At 38.5% G+C, this 21566-nt stretch overlaps 1 protein-coding gene across 1 annotated transcript in view; it reads right to left on the reverse strand.

Moving 5' to 3' along the window:
* Positions 1–2914: 2914 nt before the first annotated feature.
* Zgrf1 (zinc finger GRF-type containing 1) overlaps positions 2915–21566 on the reverse strand; it is a 59932-nt gene continuing 41280 nt past the window's right edge. The window contains exons 18-28 of the mRNA XM_070022474.1: positions 19473–19587; positions 17322–17584; positions 15987–16146; positions 13363–13440; positions 11661–11808; positions 8466–8593; positions 6666–6789; positions 4839–5015; positions 4571–4705; positions 3679–3940; positions 2915–3498 (exon numbers count right to left, since the gene is read on the reverse strand). Of these exons, the coding sequence (XP_069878575.1) occupies positions 3341–3498; positions 3679–3940; positions 4571–4705; positions 4839–5015; positions 6666–6789; positions 8466–8593; positions 11661–11808; positions 13363–13440; positions 15987–16146; positions 17322–17584; positions 19473–19587 (1748 nt within the window). The 3' untranslated portion in view covers positions 2915–3340. The remainder of the gene's footprint in view (positions 3499–3678; positions 3941–4570; positions 4706–4838; positions 5016–6665; positions 6790–8465; positions 8594–11660; positions 11809–13362; positions 13441–15986; positions 16147–17321; positions 17585–19472; positions 19588–21566) is intronic.

The raw sequence follows: 21566 nt of genomic DNA on the forward strand, positions 1-21566 counted from the left end.
AATTTTCAAGGCTCGATATCTGCCAAGTAAATCACCAATTTCCAGTCCACTCTTATTTAATATAAAAAATCTAATTGGTATAAAGCTATTTCACAGCTGTCTTTAAATAAAACCATAGTCAAGAGCATGCAGCATTTGGGGTTTGCTCCGGCATCTCCAAATCAAATGGATTTTTGTTCAGTTATAAAAATAATACCACAAAATTGTGCTTGATTTTGAAACCATAACCTTAAGATTATAGATCCTAAGGTGGGCTATATATATAAATATATATAGATATTAGTATCTATAGGGCATTTTACCCTATTTTGATTAATTATAAGAATTAAAATAAATATCACTATTAATACTTATTTTTTCATTTTTTTCTTGCATTAAGAAGCAGACTAGTTAGTTGTACATGCAGACTTTCAAAACCTTCAGAATTCATTCTTTTCTAATAAAAACTATTCTATATGAATTATTAAAACAAACTGTTGATAAATTATTACACACCAAACTAACCAAGGTACATTATCAGGACTTGAACTCATTTGGGTCAAAGAGGATTTGTGAGAGGACTGAGCAAAGAAACTCATAACCTCAGCCACATGGGTAGAGAGAAAGATCAAGGTTTAAAGCCAGCCCAGGCAATGTTAGTGAGACTCCATCTCAACAATAAGCTGGGCAGTGGTAGTGTGCACCTGTGGTTCCACCATAGATGCGACACAGATTATCTTCATTCATGGTTGGCCTGGGGCAACCTTGGACCTTACCTGAGAAATAACTAGAGCAAAAGGGGGCTGGGAGTATAGCTTGAGTAAGAGAGTTACTGAGAACAAAGCCATGACTCAAACTCCAGTATTGTCTCTCTTCCCCAAAACATAGTCAGATGTTAGTGTCTTTCATCCTTTGATAAACAAAATGACTTACAACACCGGCTTATTGTAGCCTAACTTGAGCTGGATCAGCCTGGCTACCATCTTGCCTCATATTGATCGTGGTAGATACGTGGATCGCTGTGTCTGTCATAAGAAATCTTGTAGAAAAAGGATGAGAGAAGACTGCTGGAATGGGCAGGGGTGGAGGCCTGACCCCTAGATGAGATCTGACCCCTACATACAAATGATGCCTACAACTGATGCTGTACCTGGCCATGACACCTGTGACCCAATCCATCCAAACCATTTCTGCCCAACTTGAGAGATGACCATCAGAGACAAAACCACAAATACCATATTCACTGTAATTCAGGCCCACCTACAGGGGCAAATAGCCGGACATGTCAAGCTCCACCAAGAGCTAAGGGAATGGGAAGGCAAAGGAATCCAGACTATAACATTTCAACCCCAGCCCCCAATACCTACCGCAGCCCCCACAACATATCACGTTTCCACTTCTAAAATGCTCGATGTAAAATGACTATGCAGGTAGGCTAGAAATGCAAAGGATTGACTCAGAAGCAACCAGTTACTTTATAAATTAGAAAAAAGGAAAAACCATTAGGCATGGCTTTATTATTTAGTGCTGGCTTTGAACTCAGGGCCTGGGCACTGTGCCTTAGCTTCTTTGCTCAAGGCTGGCACCCTACCACTTGAGCTCTGGTTCTTACTGGGTTAGATAAGAGTCTCATGGACTTTCCTGCTTAGGGTGGCTTCAAACTTTGATTCTCAGATCTCAGCTAGGATTACAGGTGTGAGCCACCAGCACTTAGTAGAAGTTACACTAGTATAAATTCCTTTTTTTAATTAAAAAAAAAACTTTTGGATGCAGGTTCTTGCTTTATGGTCCAGGTTAGCCTTGAACTAGTTATTTAGTCCAGACTAGTCTTGAGATCACAAATCTCCTGCCTCATGTGCTGGGATTACAGGCATGCACTTTGCACCAGATGGAAAGATTTCACTGTAGATCTGGACACAGGGCTGAAGACCTTAGTTTAAAAATTTCAAGATTGCCCAAAACAAAATAAATCTAATACATTCCTGTTTAAAAGGTTTTCATTTCCTTGTTACATTAAAGTAACTATGAGGATGTAAGAGACAAGTATTTGACTCAAACAGCTGTTCTATTGTCAGAAACTGGGAAAAACAGTTGGGTTGTCAGGAGGGTGGAATTGACATGCTTTCTGTATAATGCCATTTGAAACAAAACAGGTGTATGCCTACCTAAAAATTAAAAAACAAACAAAACGCTTGCTCTCCCTTATTAAACAAAGGATAAAAGCAAAACCAAATGTATACCAACTAAAATCAGCCAGGCAGTGTGGCTCACACCTATAACTCTAGCTTCTTAGGAGAATGAGATCTGATGATCATGTTAAGCCAGCTAGGGTAGACAAATTTGCAAAACTGTTTTTTGGGGTTTTTTTTTTATTTTTTGGGGGGGGGCGGTTGTCAGTCATGGGGCTTGAACTTTGGGCCTGGATGCTGTCCCTGAGCTCTTTGGCTCAAGGCGAATGCTCTACCAGTTGAGCCATAGCAAACTTCCAGTTTTCTGGTGATTAACTGGAGGTAAGAGTCTCACAGACTTTCCTGTCTGAGCTGGCTTTGAACCGCTATCCTCAGATCTCAGCCTCCTGAGTAACTAGGATTACAGGCATGAGCCATTGGCGTCCAGCTTGCAAGACTCTTAATTAACCAACAAAGGGCTAGAAGTAGAGGCGTGGTTCAAGTAGTAGAGCAGAAAAGCTGAGCAATGGTGAGAGGCCCTGATTCAAGCCTTAGTAAATGCTGAAAACTGTAGAGCACAAAATTATCAAATGCTAGACCCTGAATATTGCCCCCAAATACCCCAAAACAAAAGAATACTATCTCTATATATTTATAGGGAGAATATACAGAAAAAGAAACAGAACAATACATTGATTATTATCCCTAAAGAGTGGGTTTCTGGATAATTTTGTTTTCTTTTGAATATTTTTCTGTATTTGACAGATTATCCCTTTGGAGATTGTATTACAAAGAAAATATTGGCCTGTCTTAATATAAATGGTGCTTCCCCCAACTCCACCACCTGGTGCCAGACTCAGACGTGGTCAGCTTTTGCTCCACCACTGGAACCACATCTCCAGATCAACATTTCGCTGGTTATTTTAGAGATGAAGTGTTCTGGATTTTTCTTCCATTCTGGCTTCAAACTACGATCCTCCAGATTTCAGCTTCCTAAGGAGCTGGATTACAGACTTGAGCCATTGGAGCCCAGTGTAAGTATAATATACGTCTTTGAAGTGCAACATTTTTAGTTGTGTCCATTTAATACATTACTTAGCATAAGAATAAGATTTTTTTTCAATATCAAGAGTTTTACAGTAATGAAAATATATAGTGTAAAATTAGTCTCAATTTACATAAATACAAAATTCCTAGACCATGACTGTCTGCAAATGAGATTTTTCTTTACATTTCTCTTTTGTGCTCTTTTTCTTCTGTTTTTCTTCTGCTTGTTTTTCAAAATAGTCTTTAAGAAGATGGTTCAGCTGTGGTTCACACTGGCTTGCATGCTGCAGTCCGTCTTCCCTTCCTTAAAAATACACAGAGCAAGATAAATTTCCTTTTATCTCATACTGATCCTGTTATTATCATACCAGTCACCTTACACAATGACAAATCCGGAGCCACTCCATTCCACATCAACCTAACACTAACCAACCCCCAGCAGATTTAATTCAAAATGCATGAAATAAATGTATTCCTATTTTACCTTCACAGTGTTGGATCACACGGACCCATAGTCGATTTTTTCTCAAGCAGGTTAAATTTCCCACAATCAACAAATGCCTCCTTCCTCTGGTCAGTGCAACGTTCATTCGTTTTTCTGAATCAATGAATCCTACGTGTTGTGTGCGTACGCAAGACAGAATAATGATCTCCTTTTCAGCTCCCTGAAAAGCATCTACGGTGGAAACTTGTACACTTTTTATATCAGGATTGTCAAAGTCAGCAGTGGTGAGTAAATGACAAAGCTGTGGAGGGAAGAAGACAGGGATCCAGCCCAGGAGGTGTAAAGTTTAGTTAGATGGTTACTAAAATAACAATAATTATTTAATTAGTTGAGGAGATGACAATATTAATGATGGAGCAAAACCAAAAGTGATGATTTATCTATTACTTGAGAACTCATTAGCTTACGTTGATTTGAGATGATAAATAAGCTAAATAGGTAGAAAAAGAAAACCTACTAAAAGGGAAAAGGGAAGCTATACTTAAAGTAATGAGCTTTTGTATATATTAATATGTGGTGTGTAACATTGCATTTACCGATCAAATTTAATTCATTAAGGAACATTTTAGAAAACAAGAGATTAAATCTCACCTGTCCCCAAACATAAAATATATATTTTCTTCCTGTAATTTATTTGCATTTCTGCCTCAATGGCTGTATACTGAACTTAATTAAACCTTGTTAGGTTTACATTTAATTATGCAGAAAAAAATCTAGGCCAGAAAAACGTATCAGAATGTTCAGAATGTTTCTTTGTTAGTATAGAAGTTACAATTCCCCAAGCACTTCAAACTAAGACAAATGTAATACCGAATACTATAATATGTAATTATATTTAATATGTGACAAGTGTCATAAATGTAATGCAAACCTTGTACATCTGGGATTTGTATAATGTTATCACCCCAATCATACAGCCGGCTATTCCACTTGCAATCAGTGATTGAATTAGCTTGAGTGTAAAAGCTGCTTCTGCAACATTATAAAAGCTGTTATCTCTTTCAATCTGAAAGAAGAAACAGATCCTAAATCATATTTCTTGGAATGGCTATCGGAAGACTGAGTGAAATCATACAAACGACAATGAAATTAAACCAATACATTAAATGTTGCCTCCCATCAACACGAATGTCATTTACCTGTTCAAGTCCTGGAACATTGTAGAAACATAGGGTGGGGAGCCAGGCTAATAAAGGGCTCCTCTCTGGCTCAGAAATGCCATTCAGGAGGTTTCCTTCATAGAAGAGATCATTAGCAATTGCACTGATTGCAGGGTGACAGCGGTATTGGGTTCTCAACATAACTGGCTTGTGACCCTAAAAAATTTAAATAAGAAATTAGAAAAGCACTTTTTATCTCTTTAGTGAAAGAAAAATTATAATATTTTAAACTTTTTACATATTGCTATGGCATGGTATTAAAAGATGTATTATAAGCTGGGAGCTCACGCCTGTAATCCTAGCTACTCAGGAGGTGAGATCTGAGGACCACAGCTCAAAGCCAGCCCAGGCAGGAAAGTCCATGAGATCCTTTTCTCCAATTAACCGGAAAATTAGAAGTGGCACTGTGGCTCAAAGTGGTAGAGCACTAGCCTTAAGAAGAAAAGCTCAGGAACAGCACCAGGGCCACAAAACTGACAAAAAAAAAAAATTATTATAAATATGATAGGACAAGCAACAAATAAAATATTTTTAATTATTAAAATATTTAGAGTATAATGTAAACTATAAAATTACAAAATATTTTGCTAATGTAGCCTCATATGACTAAGATGCTCTCATAGGGAATAAATAGAACTAAAAACAGTTTCTAGTTGCTGGTCCAGGAGAGCAACTGTTAATGGGCTATGAGATTCCACTTTGGGAAAATGAAAATGTTCTAAAAGTAGACAGAGGTAGTGGTTAAACAGCATTGGGACTGTACTAAATGCTAACAAGTTACTCATTTAAGAGTTCATATGTTATTTGAATTTTACCACTATTTTAAATTACACTAATAATTAACTTCTTAGCTGGGTGTCAGTAGCTCAAGTCTATAATCCTAGCTACTCAGGAGGCTGAGATCTGAGAATCACGGTTAGAAGTCACCTTGTGCAAGAAAGTCTGTGAGACTCTTAATCTCCACAAAAGCTACTAAAAATAAGCTGGAAGTGGAGCTGAGGCTCAAGAGGTAGAGCACTAACTATCCTCGAGCATAAAAGGTCAGGGACAGTGCCTAGGCCCAGAGTTCAAACCCTAGAACCGGTTAATCATCATCATCATCATCATCATCATCATCATCATCATCATCATCATCATCATCATCATCATCTCTTAAATATCTAAAATGTGAAGTAGAGTTCCACATTACATATTAAGGGCAAAATAATATATTTACCACCAACTACTTAAGCACATAGGGTTCTTTATATAAAGGCATGATAAAATTTCAGGGTTCTAGTTATCTTTAAAATGAGTACTTTGGTCAGCTGGGATGTAGCTCAGTGACAAAGCGCTTGCCTAGCAAGTGCAATGTCCTGGGTTCAATCCCCAGTACCAAAAAAGAAAAGACAAAAAAAAAAAAATGAGTACTTTGGGGGCCAGGCATCCGTGGCTCATGCTTATAATCCTAACTACTAAGAATACTGTGATCCAAAGACTAAGGTTCAAAGCCAGCCTAAGCAGCCTAAGACTCTCATGTCCAATAAATCAGCAAAAAAAAGCTGGTAATGGAGGAGTGGCTTAAGTGGTAAATGCCAGCACTGAGAGAAAAAGCCATGGGAGAGCTACAGGTCCAGAATTTAAGCCAGAATACTGGCACCATTAAAGTATTTTTAAAATTTTAAAGAAGAGTACTTTTTCAATAATGCCAACTACAAACTGTTTAAGAACAGTAACAAGGCTGAGGTCTAATATTTTCTTATTCTATCCAGGCACATAGCATACAATCAATAAAGGAAAATCCTGCAAGTACTCAGCAGTGTGTACCATTAGGCAAAGTCGATCAAAAAGAGTTTGCTCCAATCCATTTTCATGAGCGGCGTCAGAACCCTGAATTGTGGGAGGCAGCTGTTTGGGGTCTCCAACAAGAATAAGCTTTTCACACTCAAACCTAAAAGCAAAATTCAAGAATTAGTCTACAATGGAAAGAGGTTATATTAACATCAGTTACTGCCTTTTCCAAAATGTGAGCCAAGGATTCAAAGAACACAGTGTGTGCCGGGAGGAGCTTCACAGCACCAGGACACATAAGAAAAGCTCTAGGTCTCATGCACTAAAGGACTGCTCACAGACTGATATTTGCCCCTTGCATGGAATTGGTATTTCACAGAACACAGTGGGAACACTGACTTTTAGAATCCATAAATGCTTAAGAATTAGAGGCTTTCTTACAATTCCTTTCACTTACACTCTCCTGTGAAAGGTAAAGGAAGGCTCTCAGGGGCCAAATGGCTTTTAAATAGGATTAAGATCTTTGTAGAAAAAAGTCCAAGGTTTATAGACAAACTTCTATCTAAACTGCAACTCTCATTGTTTTTCATAGACAAAGCAAGTTATTTAATCTCTCAGTGCTTCAGTATTTTTAACCAGCAACAGAGGTGAGGACACCCTGCGTGGCGACTGCAAAGATTAAATGATGTACGCAATGTGTTTAGTCCACAGTAGAAGCTCTCTTCTGCTGTCCGCCCAGGGCATCACTGCTCTTCCACTATGGCCCCTGCATACAGTGACCATCCTGATTGGCCTAGGACTTGAACAGCTTAAAAACAGAAGGATCATGCCTATATGCTAGCAGCTCAGGAGGCTGAGCTCTAAGGTTCAAACCCAGATAGACCAGGCAGGGAAGTCCATGAGACTCTTACCTCCAATCAACCACCAACACATGGAAAGGTAGGTATGGTGCAAGTGGTAGAGCATCAGCCTTGAGCAAAAAAATTAAGGGATGGCTCCCGGTCCTGAGTTCAAGCCCCAGTACTGGCACAAAAGCATTCAATCAAATAAATAAAACAACAACGAAAACCTGAAAGCTCCATGATCCAGGAACCTCCCAAGTCATGAGCAAAACCTGATAGTTGGCAACTAACTCCTTCCTTAACTAGGGACTAATCAAGGTCTGCTGAATACACTGTCTATTTTCCCTAGGATTCCTCAATAAGAGAGGTTATTGTTTTTTCTTACTTTATTTTTCATTGTGTTGAAGAGGGAACCCAGTGCCTCACGTGTGCTAAACACGTGCTCTACTACTGAAGTGTGTACTGAGCTCCAAGAGATACTTTAAAAGCACAATTTTCCTTTGGCTAGCATGACTTGGAAAATTTTGTAATCTTCAATTTTAAGGAACAAATGTTCACTTTAACTACTTTTTATACATATGTATTTTTAATTTTTTTTTCTTTTTGTTTTGGCCCTGGGCTTGACCTCAGGACCTGGGCACTGTGCCTGAGCTTCTTTGGCTCAAGGACATTGTTTAGCAGCCAGGCTCTCAAACTATGACTATAAGAGAGGAACTGTTAACATAGTTGAGGAAGCTGCAAAATTCTAGAAGAATCCTAGAGCTAGTGCTCTCAGGGCTTTAAGGATTATACGATTCAACTATCTAAGCTGCAATCTAACAAACTTGAGATACATTTACTTCAAAAAAATTCCCATCGTGTTATTTTCAAGAATGTTGTTTTTATACTTAAATTGCTAAGAATTTTGACCAAAATCTGCTAAGAGACTGTTTTCTGGAGATGTTGAAATAATTTTGACATGTGAGTGTATCTGGGGAAGAATCTTCCAGGTCACCTTGCAATGGGAAGCAGAGAGGAGGGCTCCGTCATTTGGCTACACTCATCCAGCACGACGACAGGGAACTTCAGGTCGTTCATACATGGGAACGGGCAGGCTGCGCAGGTAACACCAACTACTCGGACCTTAGACAAAAATGCGGTTAGTTGACAGCTGGTAAAAGAAAACAAGAGAACAGCCGGGCACCAGTGGCTCACGCCTGTAATCCTAGCTACTCAGGAGACTGAGACCTGAGGATCTCGATTCAAAGCCAGCCTGGGCAGGAAAGCCGTGAGACACTTATCTCCAATAAACGACTAGAAAAGCAGAAGTGGTGCATTGGCTTAAGCGGTAGAGCACTGGCCTTGAGCTGAAGAGCGCAGGGACAGCGCCCAAGCCCAGAGTTCAAGCCCCACGACCAACCAAAAAAACAAGAAAACAAGAACATACTTAACAAATCTTGTAAACAGGAATCAAACTAGTCCTAAATTATTTCCTGACAAGGAATCATTGGTCACTTTCTTTCTGTACATTTTTATTATTCCCACACACAGAAACCACAGAACACAGGCTACTTAATCTGCAGGCTCACTAATCAGAGCAAAAGGCATGATTTCATATTCAGAAGGAAAGCGTTGCCGAGCTCAAGCCTGTAATCCTAGCTACTCAGGAGGCTAAGATCTGAGGATTGTGGTTTGAAGCCATCTGGGACAGACAAGTCAGTGTTACTCTTATCTCCAATTAACCACCAGAAAACCAGAAGTGACTCAAAGTGGTAGAGCACTAGACTTGAGCAAAAAGAACTCAGGGATAGTGCCCAGGCCCTGAATTCAAGCCCCATGACCTACAAGGAAGGAAAGCAGTATAATAATACCAATGATTTAGGAAGCATCAAGGATGATGTTTCTATTTTATCTTCTAGGTGAGTTTGAATACAAGTATATTATAACAACATAGACCAAATTCCTCCACAAAGAAAAGGTAATTTGGTAATCAACTGTTCTTTGCTTAACTATCAGGCACACTAATACTGATAATATAGGTTAAACAGAAAAAAATGTTCTTAAGGCAAAAAGCCTGAAAGGCAAATATTTAATCTCCATAACTAAATGTAACCAATAGAAAAATCTATAAACTTTTTGTGGTCATTGGCTCAAGTATGTACTTGTGTGTACATATATAAATATACATCTATATATGCTTTTCTACTATCTGCAGTATAATTGTACTTTTTGTCAGCAAGAGCAATCCATAAAAATTAACCATCTCTTTTTTACAACAAAGGTCACTGACAAAAATATGCTTTACAAATTAAACACTGTCTTTGCAGATCCTATGAAACAATATTACAAACATCTTACTTTCTTTCTTTTTTTTTTTTTTTTTGGGTCCGGTCATGGGGCCTGAACTCTGGGCCTGGGCGCTGTCCCTCTACCACTTGAGCCACAGCGCCACTTCAAGCTTTTTTTCTTTTTGCTTATGTGGTACTGAGGAATTGAACCCAGGGCCTCATGCATGCAAGGCAAGCCCTCTACCACTGAGCCACCTACCCAGCCCCAAACATCTTACTTTCTTACTCGTCAATAACACTCATCACACGTAAAAGCTCTAAATACATAAGCTGTTTTCTTTCATCGGAAACAAAAACAAAGCCAGTTATGATAGGGTACACCTGTAATCCTGGCATTTGAAAGGTTGAGGCAAGAGGATCCAAAAGTCGCAGGCCTACTTGGGCTATATGATAACTCAAAACAAAAACAAAAATACATTGTAATCTACTTTTATATTAGAAATTTTTTTTGTCGATCATGGGGCTTGAACTCTGGGCCTGGGCGTTGTCCCTCAGCTCTTCAACTCAAGGCGAGTGCTCTACCACTTGAGCTACAGCACCACTTTATATTAGAAATTTTTATATTAGAAATTCTGTAACATTTAAACATTCATGTCTATAGTGATGTGCAATCCCTGTAACCTATATACTGCTTAGCACTACTTTGAAATATAATTTGCTATTTTAATTTCTGGGAACTGTATTTGACTAAACAAACTTTGAATGGGAACCTTAAATTTATAAATCAAGAAGAATTCTTTCAGTTTAAAGAAAGACCTAATACAAAAACTTAAAAGAATTTTTTTCTGTTAAGAATTATGTAATTTTGGGCTGGGAAGGTGGCTCAGTGGTAGAGTACTTGCCTTGCATGCATGAGGCCCTGGGTTCGATTCCTCAGCACCACATAAGCAAAAAAGAAAAAACCGGAAGTGGTGCTGTGGCTCAAGTGGTAGAGCGCTAGCCTTGAGCTGAAGAGCTGAGGGACAGCGCCCAGGCCCAGAGTTCAGGCCCCACAACCGAACCAAAAAAAAAAAAAAAAGAATTATGTAATAATTATGTAATTTTATCTTTTAATTCATTATTATATGATTAAAAAACCTTGTTACTGACCTAGGAATTAGAAATTAACTATGAAGCATTAAAAAAATAGTTTCATTGAAAAGATGTATAACTTTAAGAATCGGTCTGGTCTCACAGCTTAACTGGATTGGTATTCTTTAGTAGATGTGGTTCAAGTGTTAATACACCTATCTAGCAAGCATGAGACTCCCTTGGTTCAAACCTTAGTAACACACACACACACATTCTCTCTCTCTCTTCAAAAATAGTAATAGGTAATACAAAGTAATATACATTTTGTTTACGAAGATGTAAGCAGTTATTTTTAGGTTGGGTGAATAAAATGATAGTTTATATAAATGGCTATGGCGGGGGGCAGGATTTACTAGGGCTGAGCTCAGAGCAGCCTCTCTATCTGTATGCCTCTAGTCCTGAAATGGCTACTTTGTATTCATTCAACATAATCAAACTCAGCCCTTAGTGAAGAAGGCAACTGTCTTTTTATTTTTGGTGCCAGTCCTTGGGCTTGAACTCATTACCTGGGTACTATCTCTGAGCTTTTTTGCTCAAGGCTAGCACTCTACCACTTGAGCCACAGTTCCACTTCTGGCCTTTTGGTGGTTAACTGAAGATAAGAGTCTTGCAGACTTTCCTGCCCAGGAGGACTATGAACCCTAACCCTTAGATCTCAGCCTCTTGAGTAGCTGGAATTATACTTAAGTCACTGGCACCTGGTTGTCATAGTGGTTGCTTTTATTAAAATAATCTTCCCTTGCCAGAAATAGAGAATGTGACTAGTACATAACCGGAGATCTGCCTCCTACCTGCTTCAGCAGCATTCTGTTGGTCCCCAGCTTATGCTGCTCAATGCTTTTTCTTACATAGACTCTTTCCACAGGTGTCAGGTCCTCTTTCATGAGTGCATGGAGTTCTTTTAATTGTTCATTGTCATTTTCTGAGCCAGCATGCAGACTAAAAATAATAATAAAGCAAAAAAGAACAATACTACTATTTAGAGCTTGCCACTTGCTATCTTAGTTGGAACTGGCAATTTAGAATTTGATGTGGAGGGGGGGGGGCGGGGGGAGGCTAGGAAGGGATGTGAAGGGGAAACAAAGGAGGAAGCTGCAATGCTTGATAAGAAATGAACTCATTATCTTGCCCATGTAATTGTAACTCCTCTGTACAGTATGTTCACAAAAATTAAAATTAAAAAAAAAGAATTTGATGTGGAATATATATATGTGTGTGTGTGTGTGTGTGTGTGTGTATATATATATATATATATATATATATATATTCCATATCATATATATACATTTGCTTTCACTATAGTATAATATGAGGAAGTTGGAAATGTTTGTTTTGTTCTTTGGGGTTTTTGTTTTTTTGTTTTGCCAGTCCTAGGGCTTGAACTCAGGGCCTGGGTGCTGTCCCTGGGCTTCTTTTGCTCAAGGCTAGCACTCCCACTTGAACCACAGCACCACTTCTGGCTTTTCCTGTTTATGCGGTATGAGGAATTGAACCCAGGGTTCATTCATGCATGCTAGGCAAGCACTCTATAGACACACTAAGCCACATTCCCAGCCCCTGGAAATGTTTTGTAAAATAAAGCTTAAAATGTTCTTACACATGAAAAAAACAAAAAAAAACACTAGTCTTTATACTCCACTTTTTAAACATCACAAAAGAGAATACAGATTTTTTTAAGATTATACATATATTTATTGTTATTGTAATGGTGATATACAAAGGGGTTATAGTTATATAAGTGAGGTAATGTGTATATTTGTTTTTGTACAATATCACCTCTTCCTTTGCTCTCTCCCAGTTTTTCTCCTCCCATAAAGATGGGAGGAGAAACTATACAACTCACAAGTTGTATAGTTCATTTTCAACATAGTGTCCAGTTAGTAACACTGCTGCATTTGTTCACTCTTTGTGGAATCCTTTCTGTCTCCCTCTTGCCCTCCCCAAAACATTCAAACAAGTCAAAAGGTGCAGAAAACAAAAACAGCAACAAACTAAAAAAAAAAACTTTGTTCCCATTTCTTGGAGTTTATTTTGATAAATATTACTTTATATGATCATATACATATAGCTACCGAGTCTTTGTGATCCTCTCCTAAGTTTAAAGTTAGATTTTCTAATTTAAAATTTTCTTAGGCTGGGTATTAGTGGCTCACGCCTGGAATCCTAGTTACTTAAGAGGCAGAGATCTGAGGATCATGGTTCAAAGCCAGCCTGAGCAGGAAAGTCTGTGAGATTCTTACCTCCAATTAACCACCAGAAAACCTGTGAAATGGCACTGTGGCTCAAGTGGTAGAGCACTCACCTTGAGCTGAAGAGCTCAGGGACAGCGCCTAGGCCCAGAGTTCAAGCCCCACGATTGAAAAAAAAATCCTAAATCAATCCAGAAAAAGATAATATTTTCCTCACTCCTACTTAAACACCAGATTTAAGGTTAAAAATATAGATAAAATGTCTTCATGTCTCTGAACACTCATTGGAACTTAGCAGTCTTACCTATGAGGTAAAATTGGCTTGGCAATCTTCCTAAGACTCCCAACTCTGACAAACTTTTCAAATCCAAGACCAAGAAGCCTTTAAAGAAAAGAAGACAAAACAGATTCTGATTATGTATAAGACATGAAACAAAGTTTCATGCGGTATTTACATCAGGTGAGTGTTTTTGTTTTGCTTTATGAAGAGACAAGGTCTCACTATATAGCCTACAAATTGATCATCCTGTCTCCTGAGAGCTAGGATTTTAAGTGTATGCAACCATGCCTAGCTATATCATTAAAATTAACTTTGCATTATAGGTTTGTTGTTGGTTTTGTTTTTTGTTTGTTGTCTTTTAGCTTTTTTTTTTTTTTTTTTTTGCCAGTCCTGGGTCTTGAACTCAGGGCCTGGGCACTGTCCCTGAGCTTCTTTGTGCTCAAGGCTAGCACTCTAACATTTGAGCCACTGTTCCACTTCTGGCTTTTTCTGAGTGATTTATTAGAGATAAAGAGTCTTACAGACTTTTATGCCTGGGCTAGCTTCTAACTGCAGTCCTGAGATCCCAGCCTCCTGAGTAGCAGGGATTACAGGTGTAAGCCACAGGCACCCAGCAACTTTGCACAGTAATATTTTTATGGTTATATGATATAATGTGAAACACCTAAATTTAAAAAAATGTATTTAAATGATTTCTTTTAGATGAGACTTTTTTTAATTTAATTTAATTTTATTTGTGAACATACTGTACAGAGGAGTTACAATTACATGGGCAGGATAATGCGTACATTTCTTACCAAGCATTGCAGCCTCCTCCTTTGTTTACCCTTCACATCCCTTCCCAGCCTCCCCCCTCCCCCCCAATCCCAATCTTCTCCTTCCCCCCCCCCCAGATGAGACATTTTAAGACTTTCTCCCCTCCCTCAAATCCCTCGGTAGAACTAGGGATCAAACCCAAGGCCTGGCACTCTACCACTGGGCTCCTCTCTCCCATTCTGGAGATGGTTAAAAAATATTTATTATCTTATGTTGACAGTCATGAAATGTTTGTAAAATACCAAGGTTAATCATAAATAAAATTGTCCTTAAGGACACAGTAATAAAGCAATACATACCTTACATCTAGCATAAAAAATTATTAAGATCCTCTTCACACATATTATTTAATGACTGCAGTTCTGAACACCACCTCATCTTACAGATGAGGATAGTGAAGCTCAGAGATGAAGTAGCTTTGCTGAGGCTACATAGCTAACAGATGGAGTCAGCCATGTTTAAAACCCAGGCTATTCTATCTCCTTAGGCCATAACTATTCTCTATTACCTTAGGCCCAATTAGGTTTTATGCAGACGTTCTCCTCCCCCTTCCTGCTTATATGTTTTTCAGCTCTAGCATTAGGAAATTAATCTGTTAATTTATAAGTCTAGACTTCAAAATCTTTTATAAACAAATAAAGTAATGCTTATGGTAGAAACTATAGTTTATTTTTTTCACAAATTTTTATGTACACCTTTTACTTCACAAACTTGGAATTCAATATACACTGTTCTGCATTCTATTTTTCCTTTACTTAAAAGATTATTGCTCTCTGGTGTTAAGCCTCGGGAAACATAGCTTTTTTTAATTCAGTTGTACTTAATAATTAAGCAGTTATTGATCAGTAAATTCTTTCCCAAATTTTACCATTATGCTATACTGTGACAAAAATCCTTAAAGGCAAATCATAATAATTACTAAAAAAAAATGTATAACTGCTTAGGATTGCTGTTTTCTTTTCTGTATCATCCTTATTGAAACGAAAAGAAAAATTCACTCAAACTGTTTATCTATGTTACATGTTCACATAGGCAAGATGAACATAAGAATGGTCTGTAAGTATTGGTTCTGAGATTTTTTTGTTTTGCTGGTCCTGGGGTTTGAACTCAAGGTCAAGGCACTATCTCTGAGCTCTGTTATTCAAAGATAGCACTCTATCCCTTGAGCCACAGCCCCACTCCCAACTTTTCTGATGGTTAACTGGAGATATGAGCCTCAGAGACTGGTTTCACTTTGAACCATGGTCCCTGATCTCAGTCTCCTGAGTAGCTAGGATTGCAGGCATAAGCCACAGGTGCCCAGCTTGATTCTAAGATTTGACTTTACCTATTTCTCGCATAATAGACTCAAGGCTCATGGTTCAAAAGAAAAGGACTTTGGCTCATGGCATAGGAAGCAAAGTGAGAGTTGGGGAGTTGGGCTGTGACAATGGATGTCTGCACAAGCAGTGGACTAAATTAATATGAACGTTGGAGATTCATTGATTTTAGTAACAAGCAGTAGTCAAGGTTGCTCATGGTCCTGGAGGAAGACCTTACCATATCAGGCTGAGCTGCTTCCTGTGAGCTTGGCCCTGCAAAATGCTTGCAGGGATGCTCAGGGCCCACCGTTGTTAGCTGAACTTGGTTTTTATATATGAGATTCTCATAATGGTGTGAAAATTGTCAGGTCTGGGATTTGATTTTGTTTTTCTTATCAATTAATAAATTAGCTTGTCATAGTTTCGTAGGATCAGAGAAAATGGCCTTGCACTCTAAGCAAGTATGAATACTTAGGGGACACAGCAGACTGCTTTTCTCATCAGCTACATAAATATGCCCGTCCTACCTACCCAAGAAGGATTCTGTCCACAGCTACATTAGTGGAAGAAGAAATCAGAAGTTTCCATGGCCTTGCATTTCCAGCAGCAAGAGCTTCACTCTTTTCAAATAGCTGTACAAAGAACAAAATCACCACTGACAGCAAATAGCTTTTTCCTGCTCCAAAAACACCTAATTGTTTTAAAGAAAGGGAAAAAAAGAAATTAAGGCAATATTATGACACATGTTCTAAAAGTACAAGAAATATTCCATCTATTTATCTCTTGTTCTCCTTAACTATTAACATAGGAAAAATAATGGGTGCCCACTACAAGGTGTACACAAGGATAATCAGAATACTTTCACCTTAATAAGACCACAGTCAGCTTAACAGGATAAACAGGTAAAGGGGAAATGATCATCTAACATGGCAAGTAACATGGCTGTGGGGTACAGGAAAAAACAATACCCATGTGTGCTTTGGTGGGGACAGGAATGCTTCCTAAAAGGAAGAAGTTGGAGGACTAAGTCTTCAAGGCTTAAGATATCAAGACTGCTTAGAGGAAGTATTATTTAATGTAGAAGTGTGACAAGTATTGTCAAAAAGAACTTTAAATGGTCTATACAGGCTAACAGCAAATAGATGCCCAATGAGGTGTGGAGGGAGATGAAGCAGTAAGTCCTCAGTTTGCTATAGCTAAAATTTTTGAATTTCATCTTCAAGGATAGAGAGGTCACTGAAGGACTTTAAGCAATAGGATTTATCAGATGGTTTTAGAAAAATATGGAGAATAAGGCACTCAGAAAACTGTGTGAGATAATCATAAAAATAATAAATGCTAAATTTTCCAAGTATCTCCCATGTGCCAGACACTGTTCTAAGCCTCTCACTTATGGGTATTTTTTATTGTTGTTATTGTTTTTTTGCCTTTTGTTGTTGGTGGCACTAGAGCCTGAACTCAGGGGTATCGCACTCATTCAGCTTGCTTGCTCATGGCTGGTGCTCTATCATTGAGCAATACCTCCAGCCTATCTTTCGGCTGGTGGGAACTGTGTTCCTCTAGCTTTCAGGCCTGTGAATAGCTAGGATTACAGGCATGAACCATCACCACCCAGATCATTTCACCTATATTAACTCATCCTCCAACACAATGAGACATTCACCTTTCAGAGCAAGAAATCAAAGCTAGGTAATCTGTCCAAGATCCTAAACATAATAAATGAGAGAACCAGGATACAAAGGCAAGATTCTAATTCTTGAGCTGACACTCTTACTCTCTGGGAAATTACAAAGGAAGAGGACAAGTTACGACGTTTATATTATTATATTAAAGTGTATTGACTAAGGTCGTCTTCTTGCTTCTTACCATGTATGACTGTGATAGGAAGGGTGTGGATGCACATTTCCTTCACTTTACCAACACTTTCCAGGGATGACATCATTTGAGCGATTTGAATTAGAGCTGTAGCTTGGTCCTTGTTTAACTTGTGTGTCTGAATAAACTCACTGGCTAACTGCAATGTTGCTCCTAGGCTGAGGAGCTCAGATTTTGTGTTGATATTTACAGAGGCTGGTGGAATAAATTTTCTCTTACTGACATTCTTACTGCTAACTGTAGTTGATGAAGACCTGGTTTAAAAAAAAAAAAAAGACAGCAAATCAAAGAAAACTTAAAGACTTTTGAGATAGCTAAGTGGACTTTTCATAACTTAAATTCTTCCCTTTTTAATCATCACAGAAGATATTTTGAGGGAGAACAGATTTAGATCTCAATTTAGAGGTCAATGCAAGAGAAATAATGTTTTGTTCAATACCTACAATTTGCTAGGTTGAGTCTAAAACATATTCTTTTATATAATCTTCACAACAAAACAATTATCCAAAATATAAATATATAATTAAACTGTTTTCCCCAAAGTCACACTATTAATAAATGGTAGAATGCTTAGAGAACACAGCACCTGTTTCTGGTAAAATTACAATAATTGCTTTTATTTCTACTTATATAAGGGCTCAATTCATTTCAAGTTAGATAAATAACATAATGAACTCCTAAGGATTTTTTCTTTTGTACCTAGGATTCATTATGGTGAGAGTAAATCACAGCAAGATGGATAATAACATTGAAAATTAGGAAACAGAAAATTTCTATCATTTTAATGCATTTAAATGAGAGCAAAATTACAGTTTATATAAATGTCCTCCCCCCCCTTTATTTTTTGTCAGCTGTGGGGCTTGAACTCTGGGCTTGGGCTGTGCCCTGAGCTCTTCAGCTCAAGACTAGTACTCTACCACTTGAGCCACAGCACTACTTCTGGTTTTCTGGCAGTTTATTGGAGATAAGAGTCTCACAGACTTTCCTGCCTGGGCTGGCTTTGAACCATGAACCTCAGATCTCAGCCTTCTGAGTAGCTAGGATTACAGGCATGAGCTACCGGTGCCCGGCATAAATGGGGCTTTTTAAGAAGGGGCCTGGGTATTTGAAATATTAAAACTGAAATGAGGATTATGTCAAAAATAAAATTACATGCAGGCACCAGTGTCTCATGCCAGTAATCCTAACTACTCAGGAGGCTGAGATCCAGAGGATTAAGGTTCAAAGAAAAGTCTCCAACTCCAATTAACCACCAAAAAGTTAGATTGGAGCTACAGTTCAAATGGTAGAAAACTACCAGTGAAAAGGCAAAAGGAAGAAGCCAAGTTCAAATTCTACTACTGGCCAAAAAAACAGGCAAACAAACAAAAACAAAAAGAATAAAATTAATTCTTAAAATTTTAAATAATTGTGCCATATAGACGGATACATTTTAAAACAGTCAAATAATTATCTTTAAAAAAAATTTTGCTCATGCTTATAATCCTAGCTACTCAGGAAGCTGAGATCTGAAGATTATAGTTCAAAGCCAGCATGGAAGGAAAGTCTGTGAGACTCTTGTCTCCTATTAGCCACCAAAAAGCCAGAAGTGGAGCTGTGGCTTAAGAGGTATAGCTTAGACCAAAAAAGCTCAGGGACAGCACCCAGGTCCTGAGTTCAAGACTGGTGTGCACACATGCACACATACACATACATACACGCACACACATACACAACAAATTATTCCTTTAGCATCTGTGAGGCTGAGGCAAAGATTCTGAATTCCAGGCCAGCCTGAAGGACATTAAAATCAAAACAATAAATTATCCCTTGATAAAGAAAAAAATTGCAAATATGTAGCAGCCCAAACTAAAACAAATAAATAATAGCTGAGTAGGAAATTATGCATAGTTCCTCCTTTCTTTTTAAAACAATTTATTAATTTATTCATGTACATGGGAATCAAACCCAAGGCCTCACAAATTCTAGGCAAGTGCTCTACCCCTGAGCTACAATCTTATGTTTAAATAACAATAGACAGTAATCTTATGATCTGAAAGATAACTAAGCATTTTAAGGGTAAATTTTATTTAATGTGCTTTATATAGCATTTTCATTTGCTATTTTTAACTATCAATGCCCCAAAGACAAGTGATAACTTACATGGTTAATAGGTGAGGTGTTAGTGGTAGAGTAGCTGGATTAAAATAGTTCTGAATGTTTTTCAAAGTAGTCAGCTCTGTGCTGGCATTACAGACCAATAATGCATGGACCATTACTAGAGAGAAGAAGCAGAAAACAATTTTATTTTATATAAATGTACCAATTAAATATCGCTATAACCCAAGAGTTCAGCTACTGAATTCATCAAACTGCTAAATACCTGCAAAGATACACAAAATTTTATCCATTCAATAGTACAGCATCCAGTTACTCATTTCATAGGTGACCACCCACACGGAGTATAACTTCAATCATATTTGGACTTCTATGTATCAGTTGAAAGAACATTTGTTTTGATCTAATGTATTGTGGCACTATCTGACAGGAAGCTCTCTTTAATCAGTATACCACTTATGATGCACAGTAATCTTTATGTAAGTTTTAAATGTGTCTTGCATTTCTTCTTCAATTATCTTGTAAAAATACTAAGAGTGCTTATATTCTAATAGTAAGAAAACAACTTTAGGAAGTGGTGCTGTGACTCAAGTGGTAGAGTGCTCGCCTTGAGCTGACGAGCTGAGGGACAGCACCCAGGCCCAGAGTTCAAGTCCCACGACCAACAAAAAAAAAATCCCAAGCTGGGAGCTGGTGGATCACTCTTGTAATCCTAGCTACTCAGGAGGCTGAGTTCTAAGGATTATGGTTCAAAGCCAGCCCAGGTAGTAAAGTCTATGATATGAGACTCTTATCTCCAATTAACCACCAGAAAACCAGAAGTGGAGTTGTGACTCAAGGTGGTAGAGCACTAGCCTTGAGCAAAAGAACTCAAAAAAGAGCGAACAGCCCATTCTGGGGCACTGTTGTGGGGCATCCTGACTTCAAGCCCCACAACTGACAAAACAAAAATGTAAAGTATCTCCCAAGCCAAGTACTGGTGGCTCATGCATGTAATCCTAGCTACTCAGGAGGCTGAAATCTGAGGATTGTGGTTCAAAGCCATTCTGAGCAGGGAAGTCCAGTAGACTCCTACCCCTAATAAAAATACTCAGAAAAAGCCGGGCACCGGTGGCTCACGCCTGTAATCCTACTCAGGAGGCTGAGATCTGAGGATCATGGTTCAAAGCCAGCCCAGGCAGGAAAGTCCGTGAGGCTCTTATTTCCAGTAAACCACTAGAAAACCAGCAGTGGTGCTGTGGTTCAAGCGGTAGAGCGCTCGCTTTGAGCTGAAGAGCACAGGGACAGCACCCAAGCCCAGAGTTCAATCCCCATGACCGACCAAAAAAAAAAACAAAACTCAGAAAAGGCTGGAAGTAGTGCTGTGGCTCAAGTGGTAGAGCACTACCCTTAAGGAAAAGAAGCTCAGGGATCGCACCCAAGGCCCTGAGTTCAAGCCCCCCCCAGGACCATAAAAAAAAAAAAGCAAAACAAAAAACCTCCCCAGATGACAAGATACTCTTAAGGCAAATCATAACTCCGAATCTCCAAGATCTTGTCAGTGTAAAAATATATTCTTCACTAAATGTACTTTCTAATAACCAAGAGAACCAGAGTTTGATGGAATTATTTGAAAAAATTTCATTTACATGTTTAATGGGAGTATACAAATCAACTTCAGCAAAATATTAGGTAATGGTTCCAGATTTAATTATCTCTTGGGGCTGGGAAGGTGGCTCAGTGGTAGAGCGCTTGCCTTGCATGCATGAGGCCCTGGGTTCGATTCATCAGCACCACATAAGCAGAAAAAAAAAAGCCGGAAGTGGCGCTGTGGCTCAAGTGGTAGAGCGCTAGCCTTGAGCTGAAGAGCTGAGGGACAGCACCCAGGCCCAGAGTACAGGCCCCACAACCGGACCCCAAAAAAATAAATAAATAAAAAGATTTAATCATCTTTATAGGACTTGAACTGAAGAAATATTTATATTTTAGCTGGGCACTGGTGGCTCACCTGTAATCCTAGCTACTCAGAAGGCTGAGATCTTAGAATCATGGTTTAAAGCCAGCCCGGGCAGTCATGAGACTCTTATTTCCAATAAACCATTCGGAAAACCGGAAGTGACCCTGTGGCTCAAGTGGTAGAGCGCTAGCCTTGAGCTAAAG

This window comes from Dipodomys merriami, unplaced genomic scaffold, assembly GCF_024711535.1.
Source record: "Dipodomys merriami isolate MVZ:Mamm:240054 unplaced genomic scaffold, mDipMer1.0.p SCAF_15, whole genome shotgun sequence".
Lineage (NCBI taxonomy): Eukaryota > Metazoa > Chordata > Mammalia > Rodentia > Heteromyidae > Dipodomys > Dipodomys merriami.